General features: G+C 39.7%; 1 protein-coding gene across 23 annotated transcripts in view; it reads right to left on the reverse strand.

Moving 5' to 3' along the window:
- The window catches only part of ANKS1B (ankyrin repeat and sterile alpha motif domain containing 1B), a 1,216,905-nt gene that overhangs the window by 684,721 nt on the left and 504,257 nt on the right, over nucleotides 1-27,927 (reverse strand). For all 23 annotated transcript variants that reach the window (XM_051846555.2, XM_051846554.2, XM_051846553.2 and 20 more), the window contains one exon: nucleotides 12,279-12,459. In XM_051846555.2, the coding sequence (XP_051702515.1) occupies nucleotides 12,279-12,459 (181 nt within the window). The remainder of the gene's footprint in view (nucleotides 1-12,278; nucleotides 12,460-27,927) is intronic.

The following is a 27,927-nucleotide window of genomic DNA, read 5'->3' on the forward strand; positions in this document are numbered from 1 at the left end:
ATAGAAAGCTTTTATTTAATAAATTTTGAAAGTACAACTTTTGGATTATAGTGGTTCTTCCCCCCATACCTACTCCCCCCCACCAAACCGTCCCACCTCCTACTCCCACTCCCATCCAATTCTTCAGTAAGATTCATTTTTGATTATCTTTATATACAGAAGATCAACTCTATGCTGAGTAAAGATTTCAACAGTTTGCACCCACACAGACACACAAAGTATAAAGTTGTTTGAAGACTAGTTTTACTGTTAATTTTCATAGTACAACTCATTAAGGACAGAGGTCCTACATGGGGAGCAAGTGCACAGTGACTCCTGTTATTGATTTAACAATTGACACTTTTATTTATGACATCAGTGATCACCAGAGGCTCTTGTCATGAGCTGCCAAGGCTATGGAAGCCTCTTGAGTCCACAAACTCCGACCTTATTTAGACAAGGCCATAATCAACGTAGAACTTCTCTCCTCCCTTCAGAGAAAGGTACCTCTTTCTTTGATGGCCCCTTCTTTCCGCTGGGATCTCACTCACAGAGATCTTTCATGTAGGTCATGTCTTGCCACAGTGTCCTGGCTTTTCATCCCTGAAAAACTCTCATGGGCTTTTTAGCCAGATCTGAATGCTTAAGGGCTGATTCTGAGGCCAGAGAATATGCACACTTTCAAAGGATGCTCCTATGGCTTACTTAGGACCAGGAATGAGGAGATGCTATGATGGCCATGTGGAATTTAAACTCCATGTGGAGGTATCATGAAAATCCCAGAAAGCCTCACATACACTAAACACCACCCAGATTCTACCTGCTTCTTTTTAAAAAGACATAACATGGGAGGGGCCCCTTTTCCACTCTTGACCATGCTTGGGGATTCTTCTCATCCTTTTCGGGCTTCCTCCTCCAAAGAAGAAGCTGATATATTGCCATCCTTAAACAGTGTTACATTGGAAACTTCTACCACAGGTGAGCCTGGAGGCTTCATGTTCTCAGGTGGGAGAAGGTGAGTTAGGCAGTCAATAGACTTAACAGCCAGACTCTTGCTTTAGAACAATCAGAATTGGGTCTGAACTACTACTATATAGAAATATAGGCAGTCCAGCTTGGAAGAAGGACATACCAGATTCTGAGAATTTTTTTTTTTTTTGAAGAAAAGGCAGAATGAGATAGAGAAGATTGGGGAATAGTTTTACATGTGTGTTCTGAACTTTTCTTTCTAGGCTTTGGCCTCGGGAGGATGTGGAATAAAGATACATCTTGGGTGAATATAGGAAAACATGGGCTTGCCTTCCAAACCCCACCTAGATTCTGGGCATGGCCACTTCCAACTAAACTTCACTGTCCTGCATGGTAGGGACTAGTGAGATCTTGAGGATAAATTTTTCTAAACCCTACTTAGTTATTTACAAGACCCAGAGGCTCCGATGGCTTCCAGAAGGGGGCCTCAGAAGGCAGCTAATCTGAAAGCCAACTGGGCTGTCACCCTGACAGCTGGGCAGTGGGGAAGGTTATTCTGAAGCATAGGTTTGGATGGACAAAGGGCAGGCCTGGAGGACACTCGGGGGACCCCTTTTCCAGGGAGAGTTGAGCTGAGGTGAGCCAACCAAAAAGGAGCTACAAGCCCAGCCCAAAGAGCCTTGGCCCAAAGTGTAGGTCACTCTACTATACCTTCTATAATACGCAGGCCCCACACACTAGCCATTCTTTGAACAAATTCTCCATTCTCCCAAATGTCAAATGTGTGACCTTTGCCATGTTTGCTCACTCTCCATAAATAACCTTGTTTCCAGTTTACAGAGAAAATATAAGTCTTCAGGGACTAAAATGCAAACTAGATCCTTTCTCTCCAATTAAAACATCTGTCACTGACTGCATTGCTCTAGGGATAAAGACCAAACTCCTGAAGGTAGCTTACAGGGGCCCTGCCTGATGGGGCTTTAACTCCCTCTGTAGCCTTAACCCCTGCTCGCTCGCTCTCTCTCTCCTTTTCTCTGACCTGTAGTTTCACATTAATTTCCACTGCAGGGGTATTTTTTAAAATATGTTATTCCCTCTTTAGAGAACAATCGTATCTCCTCATCTTGGCCTAGTTAATTCCTCTTTGCTATTCAGGGCCCTACTGTTTCCTGGGATGAGGTCAAATTCTTAGGCACTCTCACAGCACACCAAATCTTCTCATAATGGTATTCATCGAGTGACTATATTCATTTGATATTGCTTAATAAACTGGTAGTCTTACATCAACTGATTTCACTCTCAATAACATCTTCCACATAACTGTAAGGACTAACTAACCATAGCTCCCCATTATCTAACTATGTAAGATATTTTCATGTTTTTAGTATTGAAAAGCAATCAATGTTTCCTTTCTTTGTCAAGCACCTAGTTATCTATATTTGCCTTCTGTGTAATGTACAATGTGTCATAAAGGCACTGGAAGAAACTCACATGATATTAAAAGAAAAATAAGAAAAAGGAAGAAACAGGAGAGGCATTTCATGATTTTTCAAGTTAATGTTCATGATAAGAATGTAATTTATGGGGCCAGAGCTGTGGGTGAAGCCACTGCCTGCAGTGCCCACGTCCCATGCAGGTGCCGGTTCCAAACCCAGCTGCTCCACTTCCAGTCCAGCTCTCTGCTGTGGTCTGGGAAAGCAGTAGAGATGGCCCAAGTCCTTGGGCCCCTGCACCATGGGGAAGACCCGGAAGGCACTCCTGTTCCTGGCTTCGGAACAGCAGAGCTCTGGCTGCTGCTGCCAACTGGGGAGTGAACCAGTGGATTGAAGACCTCTCTCTCTCTCTCTCTCTCTCTCTCTCTCTCGCTCTTTGCCTCTCCTTCTCTGTATGTGTAAGTCTGACTTTCAAATAAATAAATAAATCTTTAAAAAAATGTAATTTATAATATATGGCATTTGATTCACATTATTCTGGAGTATTTAAAATTCTGGTCTATCTGGGGCAGGCACTGAATAGTAGTTAAGATATTACTTAGGGTACCTGCATCCCATATCTGAATTCCTGGGTTCAAGTCCCAACTCCATTTCCAAGATCAACTTCTTGTTGATGCATAGGCTGGGAGACAAAGGTGAGGGGGTTCTGTCACCCACATGCAAGACCTGGATTGAGTTCCTGGCTTTGGCCTGACCTATCCCCAGCTGTTGCAGGCATTTGGGGAGTGAATCAATGGATGGAGAACCTCTGTCTGTCCCTGTGTTTGTCTCTCTCTGCCTTTCAAATAAATTAAACGCACTTCTAAAATTATTAAAATTGTTTTCTATTAAAAGTACTGATTTTAACAATCAATAATTCTGATATTTTTAATGCAAATTTTAAAGAAATAGGTCCTAATGATGTAATTATGCATTATTCTTGCTAACCTTTAACTTTCTCTGTATCGGTTCACCCTGAATCTTGGCTTGGCGTTAGAGAGCACCTTAGCAGACTTTCTCTGGACTTCATGTTGGCTGCAGGCCCAAGCCTTCTTCAGCGGCTTGTGTCCAGTGGCTGCTATGATGATGATGTCACAGCTTGAGAAGGACTATTTCTGGCCCATGTGAACTAATTAAAAGGAGGGCGCTGATTTGCCTTTCCAGTAATCTCTGATCAGCGAGAGAGGTTCAGGCCATCCTTTCCATTCTAATTTTAGTTCTCTAGTGTTTCTTCCCCTTTGCTGAAAAACATCCTATGCGGCTGAGTACTTGAAGGCTTTAGGTTTTGTTATTTCTCCCATTTGGAAAGAGGCACTTCTCCACTTCACTCTTCTTAGATTCTCCTCCCCCAGCAGGAGGTGATGGTTTGAAACTGCTAACATAACTGGAGATGATGAGCAACTCAGGGTAGTTGGCTGGCTTACCAGGTGCCCTTGAAAGGGTGCTAACATGAAAATTATTCATATAGAAAGAATTTATGGACATAAGTCTCCATAAAGAGGTAGTATATGTTGTTAGTGTTAATTCTCCACGTCTTTTTCACCAGGAACTCACGGCACACCTCTCCAGGACATTTGTGTAGAGGGACTCAGAGTTCATATGTCATGCATTGTAGGCACTGTTTCTCACTCTTTTAAAACTTATACTCTGTATTTATTAAAAAGATGTATTTACTTGAGAGAGAGAGAGAGTAAGTCAGAGAGAGAGAGAATGAATCTCTTCCATCTGTTGGTTCACTCTCCAAATGGCTGCAAGGGTCAGAGCTGGTCCAGGCCACTGTGAGGAGCCTGTTCTCTGTCCAGATGTCCGACATGGTAGCAGGGGCCAAGTACTCGGGCCACCATCTGCTGGCTTCCCAGGTGCATTAGCAGGGAGCTGAAGCAGATGCCAAAAAGCCAGGACTCAAACTGGTGCTCTAAATGGGATGCCAATGTTGCAAGTGGTAGCTTAAACCACTGAAGTACAATGCCAGCTCCCTTTTATTTTTGATAAATATAAAATTATCACATGACCTCTTCCCATCCTGCCTTATCCCACTGAAAAATCACTGTTTCAACTCTCTACCCAACATAACTACCTGGAAATCCATTAGCATTTCAAATTTAAATGTCTGGGGGGTGGGGTTCAGCGCTGTGGCATAGCAGGTAAAGCCGCCGCCTAAAGTGCCAGCACTTCAGTATCCCATATGGGCGCCGGTTCAAGACCCAGCTGCTCCACTTCTGATACAATTCTCTGCTGTGGCCTGGGAAAGCAGTAGAAGATGTCCCAAGTCCTTGGGCCCCTGCACCCGCATGGGAAGACTTGGAAGAAGTTCCATGCTTTGGATAGGCACAGCTCTGGCTGTTGCAGCCAATTGGGGAGTGAGCCAGCGGATGGAAGACCTCTCTCTCCTTCTTTCTCTGTGTAACTCTGACTTTCAAATAAATAAATAAATATTTAAAAAGCATGTCTGTATGTTTGCATTGTGGTACAGCGGGTTAAGTTGCTGTGATGCCGGCATCCCATATGGGTGCTGTTTGGTGTCCTGACTGCTCTATCTAATCCAGCTTCCTGCTAGTGTGCCTGGGAAAGCAGTGGAGGATAGTCTACCTTCTTGGGCCCCTGCCACCCACATGGGAGACCCAGATAGAGTCCCATGCTCCTTGCTTTGGCCTGGCCCAACCCCAGCCATTGTGGGAGTGAACACTGAGGAGTAAACTAGAAAAAAGGAGGATTCTCTTTATCTTTCTCTCTCACTCTGCCTTTAAAATAAATAAATCCTTTAAAAAATGAAAAATATCATCCTGCCAAAGGTCAAAAGAGCTAAAAATCTTTACTGACATCTTTAGTCACCTTCATGTTCTCATATCCTATGTCCATTTCCATAAAAAATTCATTGACTCTACCCTTAAAATAGAAAAAGTATTTCATCACTTCTAGCCACCTCTATTTAAACATACTGTTACCTAAGGGAAAAAGAACACATTGTTAACCACTGAAGGTGGTCGCCAATCTGAAATACCTTTGCAGATGGTCTCTCAGGTCATTCAAATGTTTTTAGTGAGAATAAGATGAACCAGTGATCAGGACCAGGGAAAGTCCCTTGGGAGAGCAAGCTGGAATGTAATGCCTCTCTCAGTGGGATTCTATAGCCAAGGAACTTGGTACCTCAAGGAAGATCAGAACAAAGTATAGAAGTGGTTTTGGGTATAATCTGTATCTTAATTTGTGAAAGAAATGGAAAGGTAAATTTAAGTATTATGAATAGAGATCAAGGTATAACTGAATGTGTTTCTTTATATCAAACATTTCTTCCAGGAAACTGTTGTACTGCCTTAATTACTATGTTTAAGGCTATTGTGTGTGGGACGAGGCTAACTCAGCCGCTACTCCCATGATCTGAAGACCTTGTGATTATCAATAATTATAATAATTTCCATTTTTCATGTGCATTCAGTTCTGAGAATCCACCATCATTCCAGCCCTCTTCTTTAGTATCCTGACTCCAGTAATCCCTCGACCTCCCCTGGAATTTCCAAACCAAAACTCCTATTGATTTTTCAATGCTGTGTGTTCCCTTGTTCTCTTCCTCTTCTTTCTCCATGCTAAATTCTATGGTAAAATTTATGCTTACTCCCTTGCATTCATATTTCCTTGCTCTTCAATAACTTCTATGAGCCCATTTAGCACAACCTACATATAGAAGAGAATAAATGTCCAAATACTCTGCACCTGCATTATCCAGCTGACCTAGGATGGAGAAAAACACGACCTGCATTAGCTAAGCTAACTTTAAATTCATGAACATGAACCTCCAAGGGTTTTTAATTCTGTACCTCCTTCGTCCAATCACTCTGTCTCCCAAACAACAATTTTATATTATCCTCTTTTTTCCACAAAGTCCGCACTTTCTCTTCCATCACTGTTCTCAACTGAAGTTGCCTTTTAGAGACAAAATAGAAGCTATAAAACAAGATCTTGTATAGATTCTCACCACAAGGATACCTGGGCAGCATTCACTCCCATACCTGTAATATCCCGCTTGTTGTCCAAGCTCTTGTCTACCAACATTTCTGCCTGCTTAACAGGGCTCATCCCTTTCTTCTCCCTCTTTGTCATAACTTTAAAATTCCTTTCTGAGATATTCCTTGGAACAATATTTTATACTTGTTCTAGGTCCTCTCCCCCCCAGAATATTCTCCCTTAAGTCTACTACATTGGGCTTTTGTCCTATCAATTCTAACCAAATTACTCTTGGCTGAGTCAGCAGTGTCCTCCACATCCCTGAATCCAAGTCACTTCTGTCTTCATGCTCATGCCTCTCAACTTGCCCATCACGTTTGTCAGAGTTAATCACTCCTTCCTCACTCTGCCTCACGACCCTCACCAGATTTCCTCCTGACTCAGTTTGTTCCTTCTGAGCTTCCTTCATTGGTTTTCCCTCTTTTTCATTTTTTTTTTAAATTTATTTGAAAGGCAGAGAGAAAGAGAGAGAGGAGAGAGAGACAGAGAGACAGAGATCTTCCCTCTGCTGGTTCACTCTGTAATGGCTGGGCCTGGGCCAGCTGATGCTATTGGTCAATGGACTCAGTTGGGTCTCCTATATGGGTGGCAGGGACCAAACTGCCTGAGCTATTATCTACTGCTTCGCAGGTGCACATGAGCAGGAAGTTGCAATCAGAAGCGGAGCCAGGACATGGACCCAGGCACTCAATATTGGATGCTGCCTCGCAAGCAGCATCTTAACTGCCATGCCCAATGCCTGCCTCCTTTCTTTCATCAAGTCATCAAGTTCAGTTTTTGGTCCTCTTTTTCGACACTCACTCCACATCATCTATATAATGATATTCATATTTATATCTTAAAACTGGAACTTCAGCTCCCGACTTGACACATCTATTCAGATATCTAGTAGGTATCTCAAACTTAAAATGAATTCCTGACATTTTTCTCTGTTCATAAAATCTGCTTTTCCCACAGCCTCTTGCATGTCAGATGATAGGAAATCTATTCTTATGGTTATGCAGAAGAAAAATCTTGGAGTCATACTTGATTCTTATTTTCCTCATATACCACATTCACTCTATAATGAAATCCTAGTGGATATACCTTAAAATATGTCCAACATCTCTCTGTTTCTCTCCACCTTCACTGCTTCACCTTTGATCTTAGCTGCCTTCCCCTCTCATCTTACTGCAACACTGTAATTATCTCCTAACTGACCTTCCTATTTCCTTGTATGTTCGTCCTCCATCCATTCTCAACACAGTAACCAGAGAACCCTCATAAAACAGAAGTTAGACCATGTAACTCTCCCAAAAGACCCTAATTGGTCCCTCATTTCATTTCAAGCAAAAGCCAAAGTCCTTATTTAAATGGCTTCTTAGGCTCTATATGATCTATTCTATACCCTAACACTTACCTTCTTACCTAGAAATATTCCATGATTTTAAACTTTTATTTTTTATTTTTATTTTTAGAGGGAGAGGGAGGGCAGGAGGGAGAGGGAGAAAGAGAAAGAGAGAATGCTTCCATCAGCAATTCACTCCCCAAATGCCTGCAACATTTGGGACTGTGCCTGGCCAAAGCCAGGAGTCCTGAATCCAATCAGGGTCTCACATGTGGGTGGCAGAGACTCAAGTACTAGAGCCGTAACTGGTGCCTCCCAGGGTTTGCCTTAGCAAGAAGTTGGACTTGGAAGCAGAGTTAGGACTTGGACCTAAGCACTCCAATATGGGATGAGGGTATCCCAAGTAGCATCTCAACCACTGTGCCAAATGCCTCTCCCCAAATATTCCTTATTTCAAAGCACAGCATGCGGATTTGATTCATCTATTTAAGACAGAAAGTTTGAGCCTGCCTTATTCTCCTTCACCTTTGCACATCCAATCAGTTACATTGACCCGTTAATTGCTATTTCTTTGTATAGCTTAAATCCATTTACACCTTTCCCTTGCTGATGACACATTCTCTCCACCTCGGCTCTCACCTCATCTCAAATCTATCTGCTACATATTAATACTAGAGTGACCTTTCTGGTTGAATGCAAACCCATTCATATCATTCTACAGTCTAAAATCAAAGGCCTTCCCCTTTAAGGACTTTTTTGATGATTCCAAAATTGTAGCTTTAATTACAATTCAGGTGATTTTTGAAATGACTCTGTTATGGAAAAAAACTCATTGGCTCACCTAAAATATGTGTTGCAGCACACAACCTATACTTGAAGATATTTTAATCTTTGTTTTGTTAAGCAACAGTTTGGTCAAAATTAATGTTTTTGTACATGCAACAATTTATGAAATGAACTATAAATTTATCAGTTAATTTTGATATTTCTAAATCAAGAAAGGGTCAGCTCCCTTGGCAGAAGTATGTGTCAACTTACAGTAGTCTCATCTGTTTTATAACTCCTATAGATTTCAAATAGTGAAGAAGAAAACAATATAATGATATATTAAAGAACTTATGCCATAATTTATAAAATACATTTACACAAGTACACTCATTTATTACTACAGGTACCCAAAGAATAGATATTATTTCCCTTTTACAAGGAGCAAATTAAAGATCAGAAAACTTAAGTGATTTGATGAAAAATACCTAGCAAATCAATGACTGAACTCACCTGAACTCATTTGCTTTCATAGACAGGGGTACTCCAAACAGTTAATAGAAAAAATGGAATTCAAAGACAAGATTACTTCGGTTGAAAAAGTTTTTAATGTATACATAGGTTTTTCATAAGGCCTGTTTTCCATGAACTTTTTGAACATCATTTTTATACATGGATTTAAATTTCTTTTGAACCAAAATAAGCTTACCTTTTAATTCCATTTTCCACAAAGTTTTTAAATAGATCATGTGGTAGTATCTTTACATGAAGGTTTTTAAACGTAAAGTACAAGATAATGACATCCTACTTTTTCAGGTAGATAAATGCCTACCTTATAAGTTTTATTTTTAAAATTGAAAGCTTTAGTGTTTAATGTAAAGTAAGTCAGCACTGTCCTTTCATATTATTATTAAGTATCAAGCTCTCCTAGAATTTTTGATGAAATATGGAAGTGAGATCTTACATTAGGAAACAAGAGTAACATGCTACTAGAAAACCTTTCAACTATTAAAAGGTGACATTTTGGTTCTGCCTAAAGGTCAAACATGAAAATATTCTGATAATTAAAATGTCTTCGCACACTGCGGCTGGTGCCCCTGAAGTCCTGGCAGCAGTAGCATGTTTGTGTTCTCATCTGCTCCCTCTGGTGGTCAGCCTCAGGGAAGAGAGAACGCACCAGGACTTTGGAACTACACCTATAATTTCTTTTGCTTTTAATTGAAAACAAAGAAAAAACAGAAATGATATTTTGACATCACTCAAAGAATTGTTGAAAAACACATTTTAAAATAACAAGCTCTGGAACTAAAAGCAGAGGAAGATCTCCTAAAGGTAAGTATCAAAGTTTATGTCATTCATTCCATTTTAGGATTCTAAATTGTGAACTAGCCACTGAATTAGTAACTCAATACCAATTTGAATAAGTATATGCCCAGAGCCCTTCTCTAAGTCCACATATCACTTCTCTCCTCTCTTGTAAAATTGCGTAAGGTATGTGGCAGACATACAGAAAATGCTGGTGTTCAACACCAGGTTGGACCACAAGGAATTATATAATAGTATTACTACTACTAATAGTTACATTTATTAAGCACTATGTGCCAGATACTGTGCTCTTCACTAAAATTTAATTAATTGGGAGGCAGAGAGAAAGAGAGAGAATACTCCCATTCACTGGTTCATTCTCCAAACATCCACAAGGCCCAGCCAAAAGCCAGGAACTCAATTCAAGTCTTCCACATGTGTGGCAGGGACCCAGCTCCTTGCAGGCCATCACTGGTTGCCTCTAGGGGTGGGTATTCGCAGGGAGATAGAATTGGAAGTGGAGCCAGGACTTGAACCCAGTCACACTGATATGGGATTTAGGTACCTTCACCACCTGGCCAAATGACTGCCCCTCATTTTATTTGTCTTACTACATTGCAAAGCATATTAATCTAATTAAATCATTGTTTATCTAATTCTATAGAAAATAAAACTAGCAAAAAGAGGTCATGTCTCATAGCTAGGTGAGACGTTAAGTCTCAGCAATCAAACTTAGGCAGCCTGACTTCAGCAGAGATCCATCAATTCTAGCTCACATTCCAGAAAGAAGGGAAACTATAATAATTAAGTAAATAAATGGTAAATATATTTTTATATATTAAGTAAAGGTACATGAAAAAAACAATAGACTGATTTGACAGAAGTAACTAGACAAACATAGAAAAATGGTTAAGAAAATGCACTCCACACGATGTTTGAATCCCAACTCTGTTTTTATGGGCAATTATTTAGTTACTTACCATCTTTGTGTCTATATTTCCTTATCTATAAATAATAATACTATTTATATGATAGTTGTGAAGTTTTAATCAGTTGATAAATGCAAAGTGCCTACAATAGTGATTCATTAATTGTGTTATGTATTTGCTGCTGCTTCTTTTTGTGTCATTATTATAAGCATTATCATCCACTAAGGGCTTCTACTTGAGATAGGGTGCTCTGGGAAGGTTTCTATGAGAAAGTGCAGTGCCCTTGAGCCAAAACCTAAATGGTACCCAGCCACATGACAATTTGAAGCCCCAGATTGCAGGCATAAAGAACCAAAGTGCAAAAATTCCAGGGCCTGATGCCCAGAAAAGAAGGCTGATGAGAGGCAGGCTGGGCTTGCTAAAGATAAAAGAGTTACTCAGGAATCAAGTTAACCTGGGCTTCATTGGCATTGGTAAGGGATTGGATTTTATTTTAAGCACAATGGGAGGTCATTGAAGCATTTTAAGTATGGTAATATTACAGTTTTATTTACATCTTATAAGTAACACTCTGGCTGCCGTGAAAGGTTGGATTAGAACGTCCATGGAACATCCATCTTACCACTCTCTTTTAACTATTTTCTAAACTTAGCTTTTTTCCTGTTTTAAGGTCTTAGCTTTTTTCTCTCAGGAAAAATACTTTCTTTTGGAATGCTTGTATTAATGCTTTTACAAGTAGTCATATCAAAGGACTTAAATAAGTCCTGCATGTACTTCTATATCCTCATATACACACACTCATTTTGAACAGATTACATGCAATACATATACTGACCTTACTTTATGATTCTAAAATTCATATTAATCATATCTACTGGGTTTTAAAAAGCGATTGCAGTTTACTTACTGTAAATCAGAAGGAGGGGAGATTCTTTAGGTCTCAATTCTCCCATTTCTGTCCCTTGGCCTTACCAGTTATTAGCTCTTTGTCTCTCAAAGAAAGGAAGCAGGGGCAATCTCACTGGATGGAACCAGGGGTACCTTATTGGCTGTGGTTCCTTCCCTTCATCTTGCCCTTACCCCCAGTCTTACCCTCTCCAAGTTCCCTTGGATTAAGCAGATTTCTAGACCACCCATCCACACAGTCCAGCTTAGTCTTAGCTTAGACGTCCTTGATATGAGTTCTCTAGCCTGAAAGCAGTTGCTAACAAAGGAGTGTGCTGAACTGACATCACTGTTTGGAGAGGGGTAAACAGCAGTGGAAAAGGAGTATTTCTGGGCCTCTGCTATTTGACTACCATAATAATGTTAAGTCATTGTCTTTAATATCTGACTCCCAAAAGTTCATTATGTATTTCAAAAGAATATTGTATCTACACTCTGACAAAAATCTGAAGCCCTGCATTGCCATGCATATAGATGAGCTAAAAGCAATGCATTTTGCACAAAGATTCCTTTTAATTCCTCTAAAGCATAAAGGCTTAAGTCTTAAAAGTTAAAAAATATGGCTGCATAAAGTGACTGCTTTACCTGCACGGTCAGTTCCCTCATTCTTGACTTCTGTGGTTTCCACAGAAGAGGTGGGTGGACTGCCAGGAGGGCTGGAAGTAAAGTTTGTACACCCTGCAGATGTGTTGATTTCAAAATATTCTTGGTTGTGATTCATTCGATGAAAATCCAGAGACGATACAATGGATGTTCGTTGTTTAGGCTAAAATAAATGAGTGGCACAAAGTATTAATATGATCATATTCACCTTTAACACAATCTCCCCATCAATCTAATCTAAGCGACATTTTTTTCAAAGTAAGTTTCATACCTATAACACAATTTCATTTTACAAAGAGGTAGTAAATAACCACTTGATGAATAAAGATTATTTAATGACAAAATATTGTGGCATAGACGATATAACAATTTAAGCTTTTAATTTGATTTCCCCAGATTGTAAAAATACAGTACATAGAATTTCTCTTAGTGATCCATTTTGAAAGTTGCAATTTTAACACACTGTTCATTCAACTAACATTTTATTAAGCATCTGGCATTTGCCAGACCCTGAGGATATAGAATCTAATAATAAAAGGTCCCCTATAACATTGAAGCATAATTAAGGCAGTTCCCTCTTGTGACTCTTTATAGAGTCCAAGGAGTTGGTGGCATTAGATATTGTCCCCAAATACCATATGCAGGAATTTAATCATCAGAATTCAGCAAAGTTATGTAGAACATTTTCTTGGATCTAAGACACTACTTGGTATTTGTAGTGAATTTTGATTTTCTTTTTAAAATTAATCCCCAAATAACAAGAAAAGTCAACTTAAACATAAAATATAAAATCACAGAGTAATAGCAGATATATACAATATCCTTCGTTAGTAGTGGGTTATTCCCTATGGATGTTTCCTGGGTCTTTTTCTCCAGACTTTTAATTTTATTCACTTTTTTCCCCTACCTGGCAGAACTTCTACCATCAGCTTTCAGAAAAAGTGCAATCTTTTTTACTCTAGGGTATATATATACAATCCTCAAGAATCAATCCAAATTTTATTTTTATTCTTATTTATATTACTGAAATACTGATGATCTCTTATAATTCACAAGATTAAATGTAAGGTCTTAACAATAAAGTTTATTATACTTTTCATTTCCCAAAGCTTTCACTTCCCTCAAATATTTGTTAATCACTGTACTCTGTTTTCCTGCAAAATTCACATATATCCTATATCTCAAACTCATCATGTTTTTTTCAAGTAGATATCATTTAGTCTATGATCTAAAATAGACATAGGGAAAACATTTTAAAACTAAGTTTTAAAAAGATAAAGTATATAAATTATTGCAATATGCTCTGCTCTTCTACCACTGTAATATTCGTATGAAAGAGGCTGAGAATCATAAATAATATTATGCAATAAAGTGCAAGTCATTTATTATTATGACACATTAACTTATTAATAGAATTCAAATTAGTACCCACAGAAGACTCAGTTGTTTTTGCAGTATAAAAGATCAGGGCTTAGTGTAAGGCTAGGTTTCTTGTGAAATGTCTGTCCTTGGAGCTACTGAATCCCAATTTCACATTCAATGTCCTTTCCACTAGACTTTATAACAGTAATTAAAATGGCACGAGCTATGACACTGGTCCCATTGGAAACACAGGTGTGTCCACCGTTCTAGGTTTTGTTTTATTGCTCTGTATTGTGAATTTGTTTCACTTTATGTATGGACAATGAATTAAATTTCTATAATGTTCCCTCCCATAAGTTTTATAAAGGTCAAGCCAACTCATGTATATGATCCCTTTACTTCTAAGTGTTTCTAAATGTATGTTTCTGAACCCCATCCATGCATAATTCTATTGCATTAAAAACACAATTTGTTATGCAATCATGAAAACAAAATCTATTTTTGGTGAATTAATTCATTCCACAAATATTTGCTGAATGATACTAAGCTGCAGATACCACAGTAAGCATGGTGATGGGAATAAAAAATAAGACAGGTGACTATAGACTTGAGGTGGGCGGAGGGATGGTGTTTAAGGGAGGAGACAAGTAATACAACAGTTATGCTTCAGTGCAAAAATAAGAACTACTGGAGCCGGTGCTGTGGCATAGCGGGTAAAGCCACTGCCTGCAGTGCTGGCATCCCACATGGGCGCTGGTTCAAGTCCCGGCTGCTCTGCTTCCAATCCAGCTCTTTGGTATGTCCCAGGAAAGCAGTAAAAGATGGTCCAAGTCCTTGAGCTCCTGAACCTGTGTGGGAGACCTGTGTGAAGCTCCCGGCTCCTGGCTTTGGATGGGCACAGCTCCGGCTGTTGCAGCCATCTGGGGTGTGAACCAGCGGATGGAAGACTTCTCTCTCCCTCTTTATAACTCTGCCTTTCAAATAAACAAAAATAAATCTCAAAATAAAAAGAAATAAAAAATATGCAGCAGCATACAATATAAGGGGGACAAAATATAAGGTAAGCTTCTACATAACAGAGATCAGAAAAGGTTTTGATGAATTTTTGTTAAGCAGATGTGGCAGGCAGGTAGAAGAAAATGGTGAGAAGGAAAGTTAAAAACTGCAAGTAGTTTGGTATGGCTGTAGTACAGTGTATGTGATGGTAGTAGGGGCTCACAAGATGAGACGCTGGAAGTTGGAGAGCTCTGTTAAGGAGTTTGGTTATTTATTTATTTATTTATTTATTTTTGACAGGCAGAGTGGACAGTGAGAGAGAGAGACAGAGAGAAAGGTCTTCCTTTTGCCATTGGTTCACCCTCCAATGGCCGCCGCGGCCAGTGCGCTGCGGCCAGCGCACCACGCTGATCCGATGGCAGAAGCCAGGTGCTTATCCTGGTCTCCCGTGCAGGTGCAGGGCCCAAGCACTTGGGCCATCCTCCACTGCACTCCTGGGCCACAGCAGAGAGCTGGCCTGGAAGAGGGGCAACCGGGACAGAATCCGGTGCCCCGACTGGGACTAGAACCCGATGTGCCGGAGCCACAAGGCGGAGGATTAGCCTAGTGAGCTGCGGCACCGGAGTTTGGTTATTAACCTGAGTATTTTAATGAACTACTGAATGATTCCAAGCAAGAGAACCTCATAACTGGGTTTCAGTTTTTAATAAAATCCCTTTCATTGTTTACATAATGGATTGGTCATGGTGGGACTAAAGGGAGATTACTTTAATTATGTCCAGCCAAGGCATAGTATGAACTTGAAGTATAGTAGCAGCAATGGAGTTGGGGACAGCAGATGTTCTTAGGAGATGCTAAGGCAGTTAAGTCTTTAGTACCTGATATCTGATTGGTTGTGAAGGCTGATTTTAAGAGAGAAGTCTAGGTCACACCCAGATTTCTCATTTGGATGAATGCCACACAGTACATTTTTTTATGTGTGGGAAATGCAAATTTATGCCACTATACTGGAATTATGTGAGATGTATGCTTATATGCTATAGAGATGCAGTTTAGACTGCTCAGAACACATTTATTCAAGTGTACATGATAAATTCCTTTCTTTAATCAGAGTGCTATGACCTCACTGTAGTACGGCTTCAAAAGAAATATCTGGAACAGGGCAGGTAGGCTAATGGAAATTCCAAAGGAAAGCCACAGAGGAGCGACAAATCATCTGTTCTCATTCCTGTTTCTTTCTTCAGAATGGTCTGTTGGTTATTACCAGCCAGCATAAGGAACATTGAAGAGGAAGTCATTGCCTAAAGCTCACTGAGCAGCTGAGATGACGGAAAATGAGAAGCATTATGTTTTAGTAATGAGTCAGCACACTACAGTTCATGGGCCAAATCCAGGCTTCTGACTATTTCTATAAAGTCTGTGAGCTAAGAATGTTTTCCACAGTTATGCATCTGTATAAAATTTTTACATATTTATTTATTTGAAACAGAGAAGGTGAAAAAAACAGATTTCCCATCTTCTGGTTCATTCACCAAATGCCCAAATGGCCAGGGCTGGGTCAGGCTGAGGCTGGAATCTAGGAACTCAATCCATGTCTCCCAAATGGGTGGAAGGGACCAATCACTTGAGCTATCACTTGTTGCCTTGCCTTGCAGGGTTTGCACTAGCAGAAAACTGGAATCAGGAGAAGAGCCAGAACTCAAACCCAGGCACTCTGATATGGGATGCAGGGGTTCCCAACCTGGAATCTTAACTACTAGGCCAATCACCTGCTCCCCACATTTTTAATGTTTGAAAAAAATCATAGGAAGAATAATATTAGTGATTCATGAAAACTGTATGAAACTCAAATGTCATAGCTGATAAGTAAAAAATATTTATTGGGAATAGCCATGTATTCATTCATTAATTTTGTCTATGGCTATTTTTGCGCTACAACTGCAGACTTCAATAGTTGCAACAGAGATTTATAAATTAAGAAGATGAAAGTATTTTACTTTCTGGTCCCTTATGAAAAGTTTGTGACTCCTACTACAGTGGTTAGGGACTATCTGTGAGGAGCTAAAACTGAACAGTTCAGGAATGACTGTGAAGGAGGTAGGGTTAGCTACAAAGAGTTGTTAGAATCAGTGCAACATGAAAAGGTGGGACCTTTTATTACAAAATCAGGGGAAATAAACAAACTGTTTTATTTTCATTTTTTCCACGGGTCTGTTTCTAACTATACATAATATTTTGAAGCTGCTGCTTAATATCTCGCTCCCTAACATATGGGGTACTCATAGAGTGAGGGTACACTCTTATAGGTCCACAGGGGCTCTGCCCTGCAACTTAGCACACACACCATTCTCATGGTCTCACTGCTCTGCTAGCAGTTGCTGGTGGGCCAGGTGCTCCAGAGATAGGTGAGCAGAGAGCCAGCAATAACACCTCATAAGGTGGGGATATGGTGGGAGGTGGGATTACAAATGTTCTAGGACTCTGAGCCCCAACACATGATTCATTATCCCATAGACTTCACTTAAAAATGCAAATTCAGAGATAAAACCATTTTGAATTTTATATGGCTATCAAAAAGCATTAAACCCCAAGTGTGGGGACATTCTGAGCACTGGGTCCAGCCAGACTGCTCTGATCTCACACCTATGAAACCATCCTCATCTTAAATAGGGATTGTTAAATCCACTAGTGTGTGAATTTACTGGTGTCACATATGGGATGGCATGCGTTGCCAACACATATTCTGAATTCTCTTCATCAAACAGAAAGTATTATCATGAGAACATTTTTATGTTGAGGTAAAGATTGAAGTGAAATATATTCTGATGCAACAGTAGGAATTTCATGGTATTACTGCAGCTCATACATAAATGATCCATATGAGAATAAAATGAGGACATATAATTCCTCATGAGGATGAGACTTAGGTAATGTGACATTTCCTTCTAAATTTTCTGTATTCTAAGTTTCAAATATTCACTTTCATGTTTCCTCCTCTGTTATTCTCAAATTATTTAAACTAATGAACATTTAAAATATCCACTTAGTTGGATTTAAGTGGATTCTAAATCATATGATTAACTTAATTTAGTTATGAAGGGACTTCTTCAACCTCCTAATAAAATGTCAAATAGGACTAAAGGAGACACACTGGTGTCAGTAGAAAGAAAAAGTGGGTCCAGCAAAAGTCAATGATGATATTAAATTATCCAAGCAAATCCAGGGTCACAATGAGTTTGCAGAGAAGACTGTTGAATATCAGAAAATTAGTTGGTGTCATCAGCAGAAACATGTGAAACATGTGCAGATAACAGATTTTCTAGACATTGTCCCGTGAATAAACTATATTCAAAGGAAACACCGTCCTATCAAGTCATTTGGAGTAAAATTAGGTATTAAAAACTAGAGTGAGTGGGGTACTAACCTGGGATATTTTGTGTGTATGATATATGGGAATAATGCTTAATTCTAAATATTTTAAAATATTTTAAATATTCTAAATTTTTCCCAAAAAAAGACAGACTACCATCCTCAAATCATTATTACTCCCCTAATTTGAAATGTCACCTTTGTTATATAGATTGTTTTTATATTTTGGGGCTCTATTATGTTCCCACCAATCTACTTGTGTGTTTCTGTGCTAACATCACACTCTGCTAAGAACTGATGTAGCTTCTCCTACTTCTAAGCTCTCTAGTAAGTGGATGATACAGCTCTACAGTTCTTCTTGATTTATATTCTGGGAGTACTACATTGTTTAGAATAGCACTTCCATTAGTTTGTTCAGAAAATACATACTGACCATTAGCTACATGTCAGGCACTGTCTTGGGCTTTGGAGATGCATCAGTTAATCAATAAGACAAGACACTAAACCTTTAGACATTTTATTATAATGTCTGATGTAATCTTGTTTTGAACTTTTCAAAATTTTGCTTCCCTCATGTATTCCATTCTTAAAACATGAGGGAATTTCAAGAAGTTCATGGAAAATAGAAGATAAGTTTATTTTGGTGCAAACAAAAATTGAAACCCATGCATACCAGGTTCTCCAAAAAGTTCACAGAGATGCATATTATGAGAAGACTATGCAAGGATTTCAACTTTTTGTATCAAAATAAACATCTCTTATTGCCATTTTCCTATAAACTTTTTGAAGTACCCTCACAGTCTGTTTTTAATTTTATGAGTACAATGATCTCTCAAATATTTCCAAGGAAACTAATCAGAAACTGTTTTTGGCATTAATTCTGTTTTCTAAGAGTTGTTCATTGAACCCGATTTCTTTATTTTTGGTTGTTAATCTTCACCAAATATTTGATGCTCTTGTGAACCATTTCTCTGGATGCGGCACTGTCTCCCTCTCCTGCCTCCACTCGGACACCAGTGGTTTCAGCAGACTCTTCACCTTATTCAGACAGTTATTACTACCCATGGGTAAACCACAAAGTCAAGGGCTCCTGGGGTCAGTGCTGTGGCACAATAGGTTAATCCTCTGCCTACAGTGCCGGCATCCCATATGGGCACTGGTTCTAGTACTGGCTGCTCCTCTTCCAATCCAGCCCCCTGATGAAGGCCTGGGAAAGCAGAAGATGGCCCAAGTGCTTTTGGGCCTCTGCATCCACATGGGAGACCTGGAGGAGGCTCCTGGGTCCTGGCTTTGGATTAGCCCAGTTCTGGCTGTTGTGGGCATTTGGAGCGTGAACCAGTGGATGGAAGACCTTTCTGTTTCTCCCTCTCACTGTCTGTAACTCTACCTGTCAAATAAATAAATAAAAATATTTGAAAAAAAAAGTCAAGGGCCCCTTATCTAAACACTGAGGTTTGTGAGTTGCCCTGACTACTCTCTGCCACCTCTGGTACTCATGCCTTGTTGCTTGAGCTTGTGATTTTTCATAGAGCTCTAATGAGATTGTCAAGTGCGTCCACTGTTCCAGTAATATCCTGTCTTCTCTATCAGTGTTTGTGGATTTCTTCCTCTGGTTTTGTCTAAACCCAACATTTTCCCTTTACCTTTCAGAACTTCTCAAATGCCTCTTATGGCAGCACTTCTTATTTTCCATTTCTACTATGAATTTGTTCTTAATTTTATGCTTATCTTGTCATTGTAATAGCATATATAGGGGAAGAAAATGTAAATATTTGGAATCTATTCAATGTTCTGAAAATTTTTTCATACATCTGTGTCGATTACTTTGCAAATAATGCATAGAACGGATCTGATGAAGTTCAGACACTTAGTGCAGAGAGTTATTACTACCTTTTTTGAGATACACAAATTAATAACAATTTATATTTTCTTATTTTTAGTAAAAGGAGAAAAATTCTAAGTGGGGTATATTTTTTGTCATGAATTTGATGTTAATATGATTAAGAATTGTTCTAAATATGTAGAACCTTATCTTCAAAATAACATTCTTCCGCTTTCTAGATTATGGCCAAACAGAAAATAAAATGTATGATCATCATGAGGGAATAAAGTAGATGTGACTGAATACTGAGTACTTTTAAAAGGAATAGACATTCTTCTAGGCTCTCGAGATTTGTTATCTCATTTAAGCCTCTAGTATTTTTTTTTATTTTATTTATTTATTTGAGAGGTAAAGTTACAGACAGTGAGAGGAAGAAGAGACAGAGAGAAAGATCTTCTTTCTGCTGGTTCACTCCCCAAATGGCTGCAATGGCCAGATCTACACTGATCTGAAGCCCAGGAGCCAGGAGCTTCTTCTGGGTCTGGGTCTACCACATGTATACAGGGGCCCCAGCACTTGGGCCAGATTCCACTGATTTCCCAGGCCATAGCAGAGTGCTGGATTAGAAGAGGAGCAACCGGGACTAGAACCAGCACCCACTGCACCATAGCGCTGGCCCTAAGCCTCTAGTATTGATATTAATAGTTATTATTATTTTAATTTTAGACTTCAGATTCAGAATTAGCAAGGAGGAGAGCTGAAACTGGTTGCATTTCCACCTCCGCCCTGCAACATCACACTTAAAGCAAAAAGAGGTAAGCACAAAATTACAAGTAGAGCCAAGAGCCTCACAGCTTTTCAATTTCTCATCTTTATATTAATGAGCAATTTTTCCCACTCTTCTATTGCTTTTTTTAAAAAAAGCTTATCCATTTTTATTTATTTATTTACATTATTTGAAACAAAGAACAGAAGGAGAGAGAGAGAGGCAAAGAGAGAGACAGAGGGAGGGAGGGGGAGTAAGAGAAAGAGAGAAAGGGAAGGATGAAGGGAGGAAGAGGGAGGAGGGAGACAGAGATAGATAGCTAGGAAGGTAGGTAGGTAGATGGGTGGATGGATAGATGGAGAGAGAGATGGAGAGAGAGAGAGAGAGAGAGAGAGAGAGAGAGAGAGAGAGAGAGAGATTAAGGTCTTCCATCTACAGGTTTACTTCCAAAATGGCCACAACAGCTAGGCTGGGCCAGGCTGAAGCCAGGAGCCAAGAACTCCACCCATAACTCTCACCTGGGTTACAGGGACTCACATTTCAGCTGTCACTTGCCTTCCAGGTGTGTTAGCAAAAGGCTGAACAGGAAATTGAGGCAGTACCAGGACTCCATTCTAGGCATTCCAAGATGGGATGAGACATCCCAGGCTATGACTCACTACAATGCCCACCCCTAATTTTTAAAAAAATATGAATTATTTAAAAGGGTGTAGAAAGAAAATATAAGTAGATGGAAAATGAGAACAAATATAATTTAATTCTTCTATATATTAAACACAGTCATTACAAGCTTTATTATAGAAAAGGAAAAAAAAACTTTAAAATCTTTATATTTTCAGCTTTAATCTCTTAGATTCATTTCATTTTTATATAAAGATACTTGGCTGTGATTTAACATATATAATTATTTTCTTTTAAAAGAGAGATTATAAAGCTGTTAGTATATTCCCTGTATTTAACGTATAAGCATGCGTACAATTTTTTTAAATGGAAAAATTTGTAATATGCTTCTTCAACTGAGTTAGTTTCTTCATACAAATTAGTTTCTTCAAACAAGTTACTCAGATCTGTACTGGAATGACTGGAATGACTGCATAAAGACATGAGAGCAAAATAGTTTCAGTTTTTATGCTAGTTTATTCCATAAAAATGACTCTGGTCTCAATGTAGATATTGAAGAACTGAACAGCATTTTGACCTCCAAACCACGGAGTTTGTCCTTATGCAAGCTTCTTTCAGCATTAAGGTTGTTAATGACTATCTTGCAAAACTTATTTTTTGAATTAGGTACTTCAAATATTTATACATTAATATTTCATAGATGCTCTTGGCAAATTCAAATGTGTCCAAAATTAAAAATAAGAACAACTTAATTTCCTATATATAGGAACTTTTTGAAAAAATAATTTAAAATGATTTGCTTCATTTTAAGAACAGCAGGAAGTAATTATGCAATGGATTATAGAAGATATGTTCTGAGCAGCCAAAATAGGAAGCACGTATCACTGTGTGTGGGTGCAAGACAGAAATTTTTACAAAAAAAGGTGAACATTGCTTTAAAAAATAGTTTACTAACTAAATTTTTATTATATATCTTTAAAGGTTTATTTACTTATTTGAAAGGCAGAGTTGCAGAGAGAGAAGGAGAGACAGGGACATCTTCTTTTTGCTGGTATATCCCCCAAATGGCTCCAACAGCCAGCACGGGGTCAGGCTGAAGATAGGAACCAGTAGCTGCATCTGGGTCTCATCTTGGGCCATCCTCTGCTGCTTTTCCCAGGCCATTAGCAGGGAGCTGGATCAGAAATGAAACAGCTGGGACACGAACCAGTGCCCATATGGGATGCTGGCATCACAGGCACTAGCTTTACCTGTAACACCATGACGCCCCGGGTTTTTATTTCCAATAGCTGTAGATTCACATGCAGTTGAAATAAATAGCACAGAGAGAGCTTGTGTTTCCTTCTCCTAGTTTTCCTCAGTGGTAACATCTCACAAACAACCCTACAGTGCAACATCACAGCCATGATCAAATCCATTGCCACAAGATTCCCTCTTGTAGCCCTTTATAGCCACACTTACTGCTCTCCTGCCCCCACCTCCTCCTTAACTTCTGGCAACCACTAATCTGGTCTCTTTTTCTAGAATTTTGTCATGCCAAGAGTGTTACATAAACAGAATCATACAGTATGTAGCCTTATAGGATAGGCTTTTCTCACTCAGCATAATTTTCTGGAGATTCACCCAAGTTGTTACATGTATCAATAGCTTGCTCCTTTTAAATTTATTTATTTACTTTCATTTTATTTGAAATGCAGGGGGTGGGAAGGAGGTGGGGGGAGAGAGGCAGAGAGAGAATGAGAATGAGAATAAGTTGGTTTACTTCCCCAAAAGCCTGTAATAGTCAGATGTGGGCTAAGGCCAAAGACAGGAACCTGGAACTCAATCCTGGTCTCCCACATGGGTAGCAGGGACGCAAGTACTTAAGCCTTCATCTGTTGCTTCCTAGGATGTGAATAAATAGGAAGCTGGAAGTTAAAGTGGAGCTGGTACTCAAACACAGGCACTATGATAGAGATGCAGGAATCTTAACCACTGTGCTCAAGAGCTGTCCCTGTCTGCATTTTTTTATGGCTGAATAATTTTCAATGATACAGATGTTGAAGGGCATCTGGGTGGATTTCAGTTTTTAGTTATTATGAATACATTTGCCATAAATATTTGTGTACAGGTTCTTAGGTGAACATGTTTTCATTTATCTGGGATAAATTACCAGAATTATAAATTGCAGGAGACAGGGTAGTTAAATGTTTTAAGAAACTTCCAAACTATTTTCTAGAATCATTGTGCCATTTTATGTTTTCTACCAGCAACGTACGAGTTTTCTCTGCATCAATTAATATAATTATGTAGATTTCCCTTATTGATTTTTTAATATTGAACCATTCTAATATCCCTGGAATAAAACTCATTTGACAAAAGTACATAATTCCATTTATGTATTGCTAATATTTTGTTAAGGATTTGTTTCAATTCTACATTCACGAGGGATGTTGATCTATAATGTGCATGCATGTATATATGCATGTATGTGTGAGCACATGTACCATCTTTTTTTTTTTTTTTTTTTGACAGGCAGAGTTAGACAGTGAGAGAGAGAGAGAGACAGAAAGGTCTTCCTTTCCGTTGGTTCACCCCACAAATGGCCGCTGCGGCCGGTGCACTGTGCTGATCCGAAGCCAGGAGCAGTTGCTTCCTCCTGGTCTCCCATGCGGGTGCAGGACCCAAGGACTAGAGCCATCCTCCACTGCTTTCCTGGGCCACAGTAGAGAGCTGGACTGGAAGAGGAACAATTGGGACCAAATCCAGCACCCCAACTGGGACTAGAAATTGGGGTGCCGGCACTGCAGGCGGAGGATTAGCCAAGTGAGTCACAGCGCTGGCCAATGTACCATCTGTTTTGTTTGTTTGTTCGTTTATTTTTTTATTTTTTGACAGGCAGAGTGGACAGTGAGAGAGAGACACAGGGAGAAAGGTCTTCCTTTGCCGTTGGTTCACCCTCCAATGGCCGCCGTGGCCGGGGCACCGCGCTGATCTGAAGCCAGGAGCCAGGTGCTTCTCCTGGTCTCACATGTGGGTGCAGGGCCCAAGGACTTGGGCCATCTTCCACTGCACTCCCGGGCCACAGCAGAGAGCTGGCCTGGAAGAGGGGCAACCCGGACAGAATCCGGTGCCCGGACCGGGACTAGAACCCGGTGTGCCGGCGCTGCAAGGCAGAGGATTAGCCTATTGAGCCGCAGCGCCGGCCAACCATCTGTTTTGAAATCAGGGGATACTAGTTTCATAACACAGACTAGGGAAATACAAGGGATTTTAAAAAGTTCATGGGAAAACCATATTAGCTCTTAAATTCCATTTTCCTCTTCTGTTTTTAGAGAATGACTGTTCAGAATTCATGTTAATTCTTCTTTAAATGCTTGTTATAATTTTCTGGCAAAGCTATGGGGGGTTTGGGGATCCCTTTTTTTTTGAAACGTTTTTAGATTATGAATTCAGTTCCCTCAATAGTTGTATGACTATTCACATTACCGGTTTCATTCAAAATTGGGTGAACTGTGTTATTTTAAGAACTGCTCCATTTAAGCTAAGTTGTCAAATTTATAGGTATAGAGTGCTTTGTAAAATTCCTTTATTATCTTTTGATGTCTGCAGAGTTTGTAGTGATATCCCATTTTTATTTTTATTTTTATTTGAAAGAGTTTTTATTTGACAGTAAGAGAGAGAGAAAGAGAGAAAGGTCTTCCTTCCGTTGGTTCACCTCCAAATGGCGGCTATGGTCCCAGCTACGCTGATCCGAAGCCAGGAGCCAGGTGCTTCCTCCTAGTCTCCCATGCGGGTGCAGGGCCCAAACACTTGAGCCATCCTCCACTGCCCTCCCTCCCGGGCCACAGCAGAGAGCTGGACTAGAAGAGGAGCAACCAGGACTAGAACCTGGTACCCATATGAGATGCCAGTGCCTCACCAGGGATTAACCAAGTGAGCCACAGCACCGGCCTTGTAATATCCCTTGTTTCAGCTGGCGTCGCGACTCAATAGGCTAATCCTTCACCTGTAGTGCTGGCATCCCATATGGGTACCGGGTTCTGTCCTGGTTGTTCCTCTTCTAGTCCAGCTCTCTGCTATGGCCCGGGGAAGGCAGTGGAGGATGGCCCAAGTGTTTGGGCCCTGCACCCACATGGGAGACCAGGAGAAGCACCTGGCTCCTGGCTTCGGATCAGCGCGGTGCGCCGGCCGCAGCACACCAGCTACAGCGGCCATTGGGGGGTGAACCAATGGAAAAGGAAAACCTTTCTCTCTGTCTCTCTCTCTCTCTCACTGTCCACTCTGCCTGTGAAAAAAAAATCCCTTGTTTTATTCATGTAGGTAATTTGTCTCATTCTTCTTTTCTGTCCATGTAAGAAAAACAAACAGAAAATAATTACAGAATAATTTACAGAAGATTTATTCTCAACAGCCAGAAGAGAAACTGTGCATCAGTGTGTATGTGTATGAAAAAAAATTTTTACAAATTAAAGTATGCATTCCATTTTAATCTATCAAAAGGCATTCTGCTGTCTAATTCTAAATGTAAATCATTTCTTTATTAACAGTGACTGAACAGGCATTTTGCAAAAGAGGAAATTTAAATGGCAACAGACACATGAAAAAATGCTCAGGATCACTAGCCAGACAATCAGGTAAACCCAAATCAAAACCACCATGAGGTTTCACCTCACCCCAGTTAGAATGGCTCTCATACAGAAATCAACAAACAACAAATGCTGGTGAGGATGTGGCACTGGTGGTAGGAATGTAAACTGGGACAGCCACTGTGGAAGACAGTATGGAGAAACCTCAGAAATCTGAATATAGATCTATTATATGACCCAGCCATCCCATTCCTGGGAATTTATACAAAGGAAATGAAATCAGTATATAAAAGGGTTATCTATACCCCACGTTTATTGCAGCTCGTTTCACAATGGCTAGGATATGGAATCAACCCAAATGTCCACCAACTCAAGACTGGATAAAGAAACATACACTATGGACTATTTCTCAGAGGTTAAAAAAAGGAAGAAATTCTGTCTTTTGCAGCAAAATGGATGCAAGTGGAAACCAATATACTTAGTGAAATAAGCCAGTCCCAAAAAGACAAATACCATATGCTTTCCCTGATCTGTGGTAACTAGCAGAGTTCCTAAAATTAATGTATAGGAGTGAATTGACATTTTAAGATTCAATGATTGTTTATAGTCCTTAACTCTACTGTTGAGGAACAGTTTTTGTTTTGCTTTGTTTTGTTTTTTGTCCTAATACTATTTGTTGTACTCTTTACTTAGTGTAGGGTTAATCTTATGAGTAAAAAGTGAACTGCAAATAGATCTTTGTAAAAATTAAGTCAGAATAGGAGAAAGAGGAGGAAGAAAATTGAGAGCATGGGCAGGAGGGAGGGTTGGGTGGGAAGAATCACTGTGTTCCAAATCTGTATATACGAAATTTGTATACTTTAAGTAAAATTAAAAAAATAAAAAACAGTTTTCACTTAAATACATGCTGTGTCAGATATCCCAAATAATCCTTTTATATAAATACCACAATTCTGCAAAAAGTATTATTACCACATTTTGTAGATGGGAAAACTGAAACCTCATAAAGGAAGTTTCAAAAGCTTTCAGACAACTTTAGAATCCAACTCTCAACAGTTGAATGTCGTGAATATACTCTGCATTGCTCCATGCCACATCTTCGCTAAATTCATCCAAATTCTCTTTGCTTCTAATGCCTTTGTTCTAAAGAGTCCAAAAAGAGGACTGAAAGGCAGCTGGAGCAAGAATTAGATGATGAAGAATGGAGGAGTTTGGAACAGAGTTCCAGGCAGACCCTGGAATGTTCTGAAAGAGTATGATGCTTTGGAGGAAATAAGTCTAGAGCTGGGATACAGAGGAGAGGAGGGAGACCCAGTGTAGGTCTAGAAATAGGAGCCCAATCATAAAGCCTGGTGACTTTATTTTTGTTCGAACAGTAGTAATCAAACCTATGTTTAGTGAAGTTTTAAAGTTAGAGAACGAAAGCACAGGTTTTTTTGTTTGTTTGTTTGTTTGTTTGTTTTGACAGGCAGAGTGGATAGTGAGAGAGAGAGACAGAGAGAAAGGTCTTCCTTTTGCAATTGGTTCACCCTCCAATGGCCGCCACGGCTGGCGTGCTGCGGCCGGTGCACCGCGCTGACCCGAAGGCAGGAGCCAGGTGCTTCTCCTGGTCTCCTATGGGGTGCAGGGCCCAAGACACCCAAGCACTTGGGCCATCCTCCACTGCACTCCCTGGCCACAGCAGAGAGCTGGCCTGGAAGAGGGGCAACCGGGACAGAATCCAGCGCCACTACCGGGACTAGAACCCGGTGTGCCGGTGCCGCAAGGTAGAGGATTAGCCTATTGAGCCGCGGCACCGGCTGAAAGCACAGGTTTTGAAAAAATTGGATATCACCTTGAGAAACAATCTGAGTTTTATACTTTCTATCATATTTGAGTAATTCTTTTCCTCCTGTACAGATAGCAGAAGCATATTTGAAGAAATAAACAAATTCCATTAATAAAATTTTACATCATTCGTTTTATATATGAGATAACTTCAAAAAGTTAATGGAAAATGTGTATCATTATTATTATTATTATTATTAGAGAGTCAAAGAGATAAAGGAGAAGAGAGAGAGAGAGAGAGAAAGAGAGAGAGAGAGAGAGAATTATGACCTACCACCCACTGCTTCACTCCCAAGTGCC

This window comes from Oryctolagus cuniculus, chromosome 11 (genome assembly GCF_964237555.1).
Source record: "Oryctolagus cuniculus chromosome 11, mOryCun1.1, whole genome shotgun sequence".
NCBI classification, from domain to species: Eukaryota; Metazoa; Chordata; class Mammalia; order Lagomorpha; family Leporidae; genus Oryctolagus; species Oryctolagus cuniculus.